Source organism: Orycteropus afer, unplaced genomic scaffold (genome assembly GCF_000298275.1).
Source record: "Orycteropus afer afer isolate SDZICR_OR568_19922 unplaced genomic scaffold, OryAfe1.0 scaffold00039, whole genome shotgun sequence".
In the NCBI taxonomy this organism is placed as follows: Eukaryota; Metazoa; Chordata; class Mammalia; order Tubulidentata; family Orycteropodidae; genus Orycteropus; species Orycteropus afer.
The window spans coordinates 14,284,406-14,296,582 of NW_006921626.1; the positions used below are offsets into that span (position 1 = coordinate 14,284,406).

General features: G+C 42.4%; 1 protein-coding gene across 1 annotated transcript in view; it reads right to left on the bottom strand.

Moving 5' to 3' along the window:
• The window catches only part of PARP1 (poly(ADP-ribose) polymerase 1), a 50,993-nt gene that overhangs the window by 27,235 nt on the left and 11,581 nt on the right, over nt 1-12,177 (bottom strand). Inside the window, exons 3-5 of the mRNA XM_007936979.2 lie at nt 7,984-8,099; nt 5,433-5,647; nt 2,896-2,995 (exon numbers count right to left, since the gene is read on the bottom strand). Coding sequence (XP_007935170.1) covers nt 2,896-2,995; nt 5,433-5,647; nt 7,984-8,099 — 431 coding nt within the window. The remainder of the gene's footprint in view (nt 1-2,895; nt 2,996-5,432; nt 5,648-7,983; nt 8,100-12,177) is intronic.

Genomic DNA, 12,177 nt, shown 5'->3' on the forward strand with positions numbered 1-12,177 from the left:
CCATGATTGTTCTCTCTAAGGAGTGTACCTACCTGAGGTAAATGTTCAACTCATATGCCTGTCTTTTGTTTGGCTGGAAACCACGGATGCGGGTTCAATTCCAGACCTGATGGGCAGCTAAGGGCCATGGTCTCAGTGATTCCACCAGGCTCTATCGGACCAGCAAACCTGGTCTCCCCCCACCCTTTTTTTTTCCTCCAAATGATTTTGAGCTTTGTTCCACATTGTTCTCCCTATCAAGGATCTCCTACATAGATCCCCTTCTAAGTGGATGACAGTGGTAGCCGGGCACCATCTAGTTCTTCTGGTCTCATAGTCGTATAGGCTGCAGATCGACTGGTGTACCAGTCGCTAGGACTAATTGTTTCCATGAATTTTGTTTTTTTTCATTCTTCTTTGCTCTGGATGAGGAGAGACCCATCGTTGCATCTAGATGAAAGCTTGCTAGCTTTTAAGATCCCAGTCGCTACTTGCCAAAGTAGGAGGTAGAACAATATTTTGTATAGTATGTCACGCCAATTGAGCTTGATGTCCCCTGAGACTATGGTCCCAAGCCCACAGTTTCAACTACTCGGTCCCTCTGGGTAGCTGGCTGTGACCAAGCAGTGACCACACCCTTGCCCCTTGTCAGCTCTACTATACACCTAGGAATTCTGATCATTCACATAAACTTGTAGGACCATTGTCTGCCAACCCTATACATGTTCTTGGATACACTCCCCATTTCATAGACATACCTAAGAGTTCAGCCTGTCCACCCATCTATCCACCCATATACCCATCAGATTCCATCCCTGGTCTTGTGTGGTCTCCAGACTTGAAAATTATTGAGCTGCATCTTAACCATACACTTAATCAGAGTGGAAATCTACTCCCAGAGTTATCCTGTGGATATCAAATTAAAGCTGGGGTGTGCTCTGAGAACATGGCAGAAGGTGGGAGACCACTTAGGGGAGTGAAGAAGGCTGCAGCCATAGCACCAAGGGCCTGTGGGACTAACCCCCCAGAATCAAGTCCTAGGAGCTACAGATAAGGACCCAAGAAGCACTAGGCTGGGTGCAGGCCTACATTTATGCCCCACCCCCCAATACTGGGCACCTCCAGAGGTGAAGGAATGAAGGTAGGGGATATGGTTGTTCTCCACCAAACTTAGCGAAAGTGTGATGAAGATTCCCTAACACCTCATATTTCCCTTAATCATGTACTAAATTCCCATCATGTACTACGCTCTTCTAAAATGGAATATTGAGAAAACACTACAAAAATTAAAAATAAATAAAATGGAACACTGTTGTTAGAACAACTCAGAACAACAAAATCCCAGTTTACTATTGAACATTGTTTCACACATTAAAAAAGATTTTAAACTATTTCAAGGTTCATCTATTATCAATTTATTAATGTTTAATTTATTTAATATTCATGAAATGCCTACTATTTGTTGGACCTTTTTACCTATCAGCTCATTCCGTCTCATGATGACTTGCTGAGGAAGATGTTAGCCTCCCCATTTGAGAGCTGAGGCTTACATGCTCTTCACCCTCTTTAGGAGTGTGGGTGGGCTATGTACCAACTCGGCCTCAGATCCCACCTCTGTAAAATGGAGAGAACGCTGGCCCTAATTAACACACAGGGTCACCATCAGCATCAAACAAAGAGGATTTTAACTCAACCGACAAAGTTGTAGCCATACATATGCATCTGTTTTCCAGCTTCATTTTTAATGACTCTCAACAAGATACCCTCCTTTGTGCTTCCCTAGAGCACATGAGATAAAATTTTAATGATACAAGTCTAGTGAAAGAAGCAATACTGTTTCACCTAAGGAAGGGAAGATAGCAGAAATGTATGTGCTGGGGGTGGGGAGGGGAGAGGCAGTGGGAAAATGGGCATTTTCTGATGTTCTTTCTGTCTCTGACAAGGTTGGAAAGAGAGAACACCAAATGTACTGCAAGACACATTAAAAACAGCATCACAGCTCTACTGCAGCCAGATCTGGCATACAAAGGACACACTTTTCACTGAAAGACAATCACACCAAATTATGATACTGAAGCAACTAGACCATTTTAGAAACTGCTTATACCACCTCTCAGAGACATTCCCAAAGAGACCGACTAGTCTCTCCATATTAAACACCCAGCAGTTTCCAACTAGTATTTTTTATTTTTCTTCAACATGTGAGCAATCAACAGTGATGAATCTGGTTAATGAGCATTGATTTAACAAGTAATTTTTTTCTTTTCACCAAATACCCTCCATTCCTTTCGATCTTTTTTGTGTAATTTTTATTCCTTTAATTTTTTTGAGAGGTCCTCGACTAAAAAGGGAAAACTTTCTCTTTAAAGCCATCTGTCTATGTGCAAACGGTTTAGGGCTTGTCTGCTAACTCAAAGGCTAGATGTTCAAAAGCCCAGCCAAGAGGTGCCTCAGGAGAAAAGCCTGGTGATTGACTTCCAAAAATGCAGCTATTGAAAATCCTACAGAACAGTTTTCTTCTGACATGTACGGGGTTCACCATAAGTTGGAGATGACTAGATAGCAACAGGTTACCAGTTAAGAACCCTTAGCTTTCTTGACTGTTCAGACTCCAGTGTTTTATAAATGACCCTCAAAGTCCAAACAGTGACGTACAATCTGGCTGGCGATTAGGAATAGATTCCTGCTGGAGCCTGGCTAAGGCCAGTCACCTGCAGCATAAGGTGGTTCTCCCCCAAATAAGAGCTTTGTTTCTTTGGGAAGAGGGACAAAAACAATGAGAAATAAGGCATGCTCTTTAATGACAGCTATCAATTTAGGAATTCTTAAGTCTTGGTAAGTGGGACACACATGTCCTCGAACTTTCTTAGGATGACAAAGAGAACTGAGAAAGGAGACACGTAGCTCAGGACTCACCTTGAGGGCCTTTTCAAGTTTACCATCCTTGTCTTTTTCTTTTTTAGTTTTCTTCTTGGCCACTTCATCAGTGCCATCTACTTCATCACCTTTTCTCTTTCTGAAAGAGACAAACGGATGTAAACAAGAGCCACAACAACTCTGAAACCCAGTGACATGCGTGACACAGTATCTGGACTGTGTATTATGTAATACATATGCTAAGTCTTCTCTGCCAGGCCCTGCTCGAACTTGTCAACCCCTCACCCACTTGTGTTTCACTCCACACTCCATGCTCATAAGAGACTAGTCTCAGGCTGTCTGCTCAGGCACCATTCTCAACCAAGAAGGCAGAAAACTCCATCCATTTCAAAACATACCCTACTAGCTAAACAGGAGGGCCAGAGTTGCTCTGAGGCTTCTGGATAACCCACTACAGGACACAGGGCTTAGGTCCCATGTCCCATCTGATGTCAGAAACTCATGTCTCTTGACACAAACAAGACCACCTAGAAGGTTCTGGCAAGGACTATAACAGAGGTAAGCCCAAGGCTGTAAAGGCAGTGGTGGTCAGCAGTAGAATTCTTGCCATCCATTCAGGAAACCTGGGTTCAACTGGCCAATGCATCTCAGGCACAGCCATCATCTGTCTGTAAGTGAAGGCTTACAAACTGCTGTTGACACTGGACAGGTTACAATGCAGCTTCCACATTAGAAGAAAGGCCTGGCAATTTACTTCTGACCAATCAACCAATGAAAACTCTATGAATTAAAGGTACTATCCTGCTGTGCACTTAGCTGCCATCAGTCAGGGGCCTACTGGATGGGAGCTAACAACAAACTCAAGGCTGGAGGCACAGAATGCAGAAACATAAAGCACCATGCCTGGGTCTGAGCCTTTTCAAACTAAAACATAAGGCTGTTCCCAAGGCAAAGAGGCTGCTGAGTAGGTTGTCCTGAGAAGTGTGGCTGTGCTATTTAAAGCCCAAACAAGAAGGAACAGTCAAGGCACTCTGTCCTCATGGATCCATCAAATGCACTGCTCATCGAATTCAGTAATATCATCCCAACGCACCAAGGGCATAAGCACCAACACTGGGGTAGGAAAGTCACGGTGATTGGCATTGAGTCCAGCCATCACACAGACCTGATTTCAAACTCTTGAACTTTTCCTCATTTGTAAAATAGAGGAAAGACCACCACCTACCTTACAGGCTGTGGTGAGGTTACATAAAAACTATCTTGTATAAAGTGCTCAATATATTGTTACCATAGAATAAATATGAGCTTATCAATTCCTACACCTGTATCACATGCTGCAATGCCCTGAGGTCTTTTGGGCCCAGGTGCCTGATTTTCCAGTTTTTTCACACATTACAGAGAATGAAACTGCAATGAAGTTAGGTTAACTTGTATGTAATGAACTAGAATAATGTATGATGGCAGCTTGATGATGGGGAGGTCAGGGTCACTCCAATCCTAATACAGCCAACAGTTACTGTCCAAGAAGCACTGAGTACACTATTGCCTTGTCACACTTCCACAGGTGTGCTCATTAGCAAGCAACTCTAGACTGGGGAGGAAGGGCCAGCAGAGGGGGCAGAGCAAAGATTGCCCAAGGTAGTCATGGATCATGTTTCCCATCCTAATTTTTAACATATTAACCTGTGCCATTCTTAATTATAAGCAGGGGAGCTTACTACCTAATTATCCACTGCTTACCTCCCATGTAAAACTGTCTCGATACATTCTCCCAGCACCATTCTTATTGAGACAGACACACTCACTGCGTCACTGAGGTGACTTGAACACAGATTATCAGAGTGTCAGAGCACATGTGGTGCTTGAACCAAGGCAAGGAGAATGCTCAGAAGGGGCAGGAGTGGTCTTTATATAAACACCAAAATGGCATTGACAGAAATTGGGCTTTGCTTGTTCCACCTGTTCCTTGAGAATAGCTGCAGGCAGGGGGAACAGACATCATCAGCAGAAGGCCAATTTCCCAGGGGAGGGGGCTCTGGGTGGAGCCATGGGAGTGCATTAGAAGCTCCCTGCTGTCCTTCCTACCCTGTCCTTGGCTGGGATGAGGCCAAGTTCTGCTATCACCACCCACACCCGCCACCCTGGCCTGTCTCCCTGGATTTCTAGGATTAGCAAAGGCAAATAGAGGAGTGGCATGGAAGTCCAGTGGTAGAACTCTCACCTCCCAGGCAGGAGGCCCAGTATGACTCCCAGCCAATGCACCTCATGCATGGCCACCCCCTATCTATTAGTTTCAGCAGAGCTTCTGAACTAAGATGGACTAAGAAGAAAGGCTTAGAGATTCAATTTCAAAAATGAGCCAATGGAAACGCTACTATATTCCAACAGAACAGTTTTTGATTCACAGCCAATCATGGGGATGGTACAGGACTAGGCAGTGTTCTGTTCTGTTGGGCCACTGGGATTATCATGAATTGGAGCAGACTTGATGTCAGCTAACAGAAACAGCATGGAATCTGTAGGGTCTTTGGGCTTCCCTCATGCCCCTCATCAAAACCCCACAGGCCCCTGCCCACCCTTCAGTCTTGACTCCTGGCAACTGCTTCTTTAGAAATTCTTTGTCCTCTGGAGAGAGGAGTAGGAAGCCAGCAATCTGGCTTGCATTGTACTCAGGCCGGAAACCCAGCTTCTCCTTGTTCTGGACGAAGCAGTTTGGGTGATACCAGCGATCAATCACGCCCATCTGTGGCTTCTCTGGGTCCAGCATCTTCTTGGACAGGCGCATCTGGCCCTGCAAGAAAACTGACATGTGTTATCAAAGGAGAAATAAGGAAACATGGTGGGCATCAGAAGGGCCTGCAGGTGGCACAAACCAGTCAGCATTCCAACCCGTGAGAGGCCTCTGGACCAAGCCACAGCCTAGTCAGTAACTACTGGGCTGCTGGAAGGCTTTGCTCTTTTACAGTACCAAGTATGTTTATTACCCTTAAGTCTCAGTGTCTTCATTTTAAATGGGTGAACTCCACCTGGCTGCTACCTACCTCCTGGCCCAGGCAAGAGAGGTGAGTAATGTCCCTGAGGATGTTTCTGCTTATGTGGGACAGGCATAAGAACACATGATTTGGGTTTTGGTGCAAAGTTGGGCCCCACACACACCTGGACCTGCGACAGTGCAGGCGCCAGATGCAGCACACTTCCCATAGCAGTGATGATGAATTTTCTGCCCCTTAAAAGGACTTTGTGCTCTTCCAAATAAGAAGTCACCTAAGAGGAGCTAATAAATCAATGAAGAAATCCCACTGCTGCCATCCTGTCCTGGTTTACAATTTTCAGGCCTGATATTCTTGGGAGAGTTCTAGTGTGAGTCCCAGACCCAGAGGACTCAGCACGAAGGGTTCATGACATAATGAAAAACTCCATTTTAAGCCAAGCAATCCTGCCTTCTGGTATTCTTGAAATGAAAGAACCCTTTATCCTAAACTTTGGTTGGTTTATGGTAACAGAAGATCTGGCATGTTTTCCCCTTTTAAAATACCCATTATCTCTCTTAATTCCCTGTGGAGGTAGAAACCTTTAATCAATGCCTTGCACAAATCAACTGGTATGTGTACTAAGATCAGAGAAGGGTGATGAGATTAGTGGGCACTTGCCCACCCTTCGGCTAGTGTCTCCCACTGTGCAGATGGCTGTCCACTCCATCTGACTGGCTGTCAACTTTCAAGGACCAGAAGCCTTGGAAGGACTGGTTAATGAAGTTCTTTGATTAAGTAGAAGGAACCTGGAGGCTCATATTAGAAAAAAAGACATTCTGTAAACTTAACCCATAAAACACAGAACAAAGGCCTCCTCCCAGCCACTGATAAGTCCAAAAGAGACCCCCTTGTGTAAACACTTTCCAAACTCTCTCAGGTCTCTTAAGAATGGATACAGCTACACACACAAGAACTGGACTATGAGGGATAAAGGCAACACCTATCAGAAAGAAAAGTCCTTGTCAGCTCCATTCTCAACCAAAACCTTTACTTAACTTTTAGCCATGAGAATTGAATTAAAGAGCTCTGGTGGCGTAGTGGGTAAGGCATTTAACTGTTAACTACAGGTTTGGCAGTTCAAACTCACCAGGTGCTCCATGGGAGGAAGATGAGGCAATCTACTTCTGTAAAGATTTATAGCCTTGCATAACAAAATACATAAAAGCCTTGTTCCACATCCTACATTGGTGAGTAGCAACTGGGATCTTAAAAGCTTTCAAGTGGCCATATAAAATGTAGCTAACGGTCTACTAGCATCAGAAGCAAAGAAGAACACACACACACACACCAAAACAAAACAAAAACACAAGGGTATTTAGAAGCAATCAGACATACAACATGATGGCCCTCGAGACCAGAAGAATTAGATGATGCCCAGCTACCAATGCCAACCACCACTCAGGAAAGGATTAAATCTGGAGATCCTCGATAGAGTGGGAGGGAAAACATGGAACAAAATCCAAAAACTCAAAAATGACCAGAATTACTGGTCAGATGAAATCTGGTGAGACCCCCAATACTATGGCCCTGGAATACATTCTGCGCCTGGCTTGAAACATACCCCTGGGGCGGGCTCTCAGCCCAACAGTTAACAAGATGTACATGCAGACCACTCAACCCAGGATGACATACCCACATACCCTAGGGTAATATATCCCTTAGAGTAATAGACCATGGGATACCAGAGGACCAACATTCAAACTGAGGAAATGCAGGACAAACAGGAGTGCATAAATATGAGGGGCACAGGGGGAGGGTTGCAGGGTAGGGAGGGGAGGAGACTGGGTTAGGGTTGGACATGGTAAATGGGGAATGAAACTAAATGCATGTATTACATTGAATGTAAAACAAGCTCTTAAAATAAAATAAATAAGTAAAATAAAAATAAAAATATGGAAGGAAAAAAAAAAGATTTATAGCCTTGGAAACCCAATATGGGTTGCCATGAGTTGGAATCAACTTGATAGCAGTGCGTTTTTCTTTTTCCTTCTTTTTATTTTGTTAAGAGTTGAACTGGCATCTAAAGTCCTTACTTTCCCCCTTTGTCTTAAGACATCCAATACGAGATCAGATACTTGAACATCCAAACACTCACCTTTTCTATCTTCTCCATACACCCCTTGCATGTACTTCTGTTGGACTTGGCATACTCTGCTGCAAAGTCACCCAGTGTCTTCTCTACCCTGCTGGCACTTCCATCCTGGCCTTTGCCTGAAGAATCAAACATTAGGCAATGCTCATCTCAATAGACTCACAGTTTAGCTCCAAAAAATTTCATCCTCCTCCTCCATTTCCCCAGGATTCTTAAACTAGGACACCTTTTGTTTTGGGCAATTAGAATTGGTCCACTTCATCTATGTCCATTTGTAACCACTGTGGTTGTTTATTCTTTTCCTGGCAATAAAATTACTCTTCTCAGACAGGCTCTGTGAGACATCATATGTTAAGTCGTTAGTTGTCTGACTTTCTACTTCACTCCATTTAATCTGGTATCCTCCTTCAGCTTGAAAAGTTCTTACTAAGTGCTTACTATAGGTCTTGGAAGGAGCTCTGGTGGCATACTGCCTAAGGCATTTGACTGCCAACCAGAAGGTTGGGATTCAAATTCGCCAGCTGCTCCACAAAAGGAAGAATGGCAATCAACTTCCATAAAGATTTACCACCACTGACTCGATGGCAGTGGGCTTTTCTGGTTTTTATAGGTCTTGTGAAGAATGGGAATTGCAGAACACTTACTTGTACTCATAAGGAACCAGCACAAAGACCAAGAGGCTGTTGTTTGAACCTAACAAGGGGAAAGGTGCATGGTTTAAAATCAGGAAGTCTGTGCATCAGGGTTGTATCCTTTTACCATATTTATGCAATCTGTATTCTGAGCAAATAACAGGAGAAGCTGGACTATGCAAAGAAGAATGTGGCATTAGGATTGGAGGAAGACTCATCAACAACCTGCATATGCAGATGACACAACACTGCTTGCTTAAAGTGAAGATGACTTGAAGCACTTACTGATGAAGATCAAAGACTACAGTCTTCAGTATATACCTCAACATAAAGAAAAAATCCTTACTGGACCAATAAGCAACATCATAATAAATGGGGAGAAGAGTGATATTTTCAGGTATTTCATTTTACTTGGATCCACAATCAATATCCACGGAAGCAGCAGTCAAGACATCAGACATCATAATATACCAAGCAAATGTACAGCAAAAGACCTCTTTAAAGTGTTAAGAAGCAAAGATGTGTCTTTGAAGAATAAGGTGTGCCTAATGTAGTGCTTAAGGAATGTGACTGCTAACCAGAAGGCTGGCGGTTCAAACCCACCAGCCACTGCTCTTCAGAAGGTTGGGGAATCTACTTCCATAGTGATTTCGCCTCGGAAACCCAAGGATGGGTCGCTATGAGTCGGATCCAACTCCACAGCAGTGGGTTTGCTTTGTTTTGGAACCCAAGCTATAGTATTTTCAATCATCTCATATGAATGTGAAAGCTGGATAATGAATAAGGAAGACTGAAGAAAAGTTGATGCCTTTGAATTTTGGTGTTGGTGAAGAATACTGAAAGTACCACAGACTGCCAGAAAAATGACCAAATCTGTCCTGGAAGAAGTACAGCCCAAATGCTGTACTGAGAAAGGCCAGACTTCATCTCACCTACTTTGGTCATGTTGTTAGAAGGAACCATTACCTACAGAAAGATACCATGCATGGTAGAGTGGAGGGTTAGCAAAAAAGAGGAAGACCCTCAACAAGATGGAGTGACACAGTGGCTACAAGGATGGGCTCAAGTATAACAAGGACTGTAAAGATGGTGCATGACTGAGCAGTGTTTCATTCTCTTGTACATAGGGTTACTATGAGTCAGAGCTGACTCAACAGCACCTAATAACCACCACCTAAGTCTTATGGGAATGCCTGCAAATGGTTAATGTGCTCAGCTGCTAACTGAAAGGTTGGCAATTCAAGTCTACAGAGAAGGCACCCTGGAAGAAAAGTCTAGCAATCTACTGCCAAAACATCAGCCACTAAAACCCTACAGCACATTCCTACTCTGACAATCAGGAGGCTGCCATGAGCTGGAGTAGGCTTAACAGCATCTGGATTTTTTCTTTTTATGAGTCTTGCACCATACTAAATTCTAACCCAATCTTCTGTTGTTGTTGTTGTTATGTGCCATCAAGCCGGACCCAACTCATAGCGACCCCTCCTTGGGTTTCCTAAGTGGTATAACAACGGAAGTAGATTGCCCAAGTCTCCATTATACTGCTATTTATCAAAATTAAATGCTACAAGAATCTTAGAGGGCAATGAGTTTATATTAATGTTGTTGTTATGTGCCATCGAGTTGGACCTGACTCATAGCGACCCCTCTTTGGGTTTCCGAGGCTGTATCACTATGGAAGTAGATTGCCCCATCTTCCTTCCGAGGAGTGGCTGGTGGGTTTGAACCACCAGCCTTCTGGTTAGCAGTCAAGTGCCTTAGGCACTAAGCTACCAGAGCTCCCTTGTATTAATGAGGCACGAACAATTCAGAAAAGGGCAGTGAGAAGGAATGTACAACTTGAAGAATGTAATCAATATCACTAAATTGTGCATGTAGAAATAGTTCAATGTTTTGTTCTGTATATTCTCAGTAACAAAAAAATAAATAAAATTTAGGGAAAAAAATGAACCGAGAAAAAGAAAAAAGTTAAATGCGGAATTAAAGAGAGAATTTTAATATAGAAACAGACACAAGTATAGGTAACAATTAAATATATGGTAAAGGTATCACTTCAAATTAGTGGAGAAAGGGGGAATCATTCAATAAAGACTTTGGATGATAACTGAGCAATCGTTCAGGACAAAAGCTAAATTTTTATATAAAAATAAATGCTAAGGTTGAATGTTTCTCCCCTAAGATTAGAAATAAGGCAGGACTATCTTCTCTCACCACTCTGTTCAACATTGTACTGGAGGCCCGAGTAAGCGCATGAAGGTAAAAAAAAGGAAAAAAAGTGTAAAATTTAGAAAAAGAGGAAAAAAATCATGTTTTAAGGTGAACATTTACACCAGAGGTTGGTACACTCCTTAGAGCGATGCACCATAGCAGATCAGAAGGGCAGTATTTGCACAGGGAGATAGCTCAGAGGGCAGGAATGCATAGGAAAGAAGGACACAGGGAAAAGGTAACCACAGGGAGGAAGTAGGAAGAGAGATGTTACACTACTGAGATTGCAATCAATGTCATGAAACAAAATGTGTATGAACTGTTGTATGGAAAACTAATTCGCTCTGTAAACTTTCACCCAATTCACAATAAAGAAAAAAAAAATCACAAGTACTACTATTTAAGTAGTATTGAGATACATAAAATACTTAGAGGTAAGTTTAACAAAAGACATGTAAAACCTTTACACCGAAGACGACGAGACTACTGAAATCAACACCCCAATAAATGGAGATATATCATGTTCATAGATTAGAAGATTCAAGATGTCAGTTATCTCCATGATTCACAGATTCAACCCAATGCCAATAAAAACACCAGCAGGTATTTTGTGGGCAAGATATTGACAAATTTACTGCAAAATTTAAAAAGGCAATACTAAGGACTTAGAAAGTCCAAAATAAAACTTTAATTAATAAGAACAAAGTTGGAAGAATCACACTACATGATTTCAAGACTAATAGCAAGTTTACAGTAATCAAGATAATTGGTAAATAATATTGGTAGATAAATCAATGGAACTCTCAATAGAGCTGAGAAATAGACACCCAGTTATGATGTCAATTGGATTTGACAAAGAAGCTAAAGCAATTCAATAGAGGAAAGTGTTCTTTTAACAAACGGTGCTGGAACAAAATATCCACATGGAAAAAAATGAACCCCTCCCTCAGCTCCTACCTACCCCAAAAATTAACTTAGGATACATGACAAGCCTAAATGTAAAAGCTAAAATGACAAAGCTTTTTGAAGAAAACACAGGAGTATATCTTTCTGATCTTAGAGTAGGCAAAGATTCCCCCAGAAGGACACAGAAAGCACTAACCAAAGAAGGAAAAAGAAAAATCACTGAATGAAACTTCAACACTAAAACCTTCTGCTCATCAAAAAATGTCAGGAACTAAACAAACAGGCAAGCCACTGGGAGAAGGTATTTGCACTAAATATACCTTAATAAACCATACATTTAGAATACTAAGAATTCTTAGAAGCCAATAATAAAAAGACATGCAAACTGAAGCCTCAACAAGATATTACTACCCACCTATCAGAATGCTTTATATTAAAAAGCCTGACCATA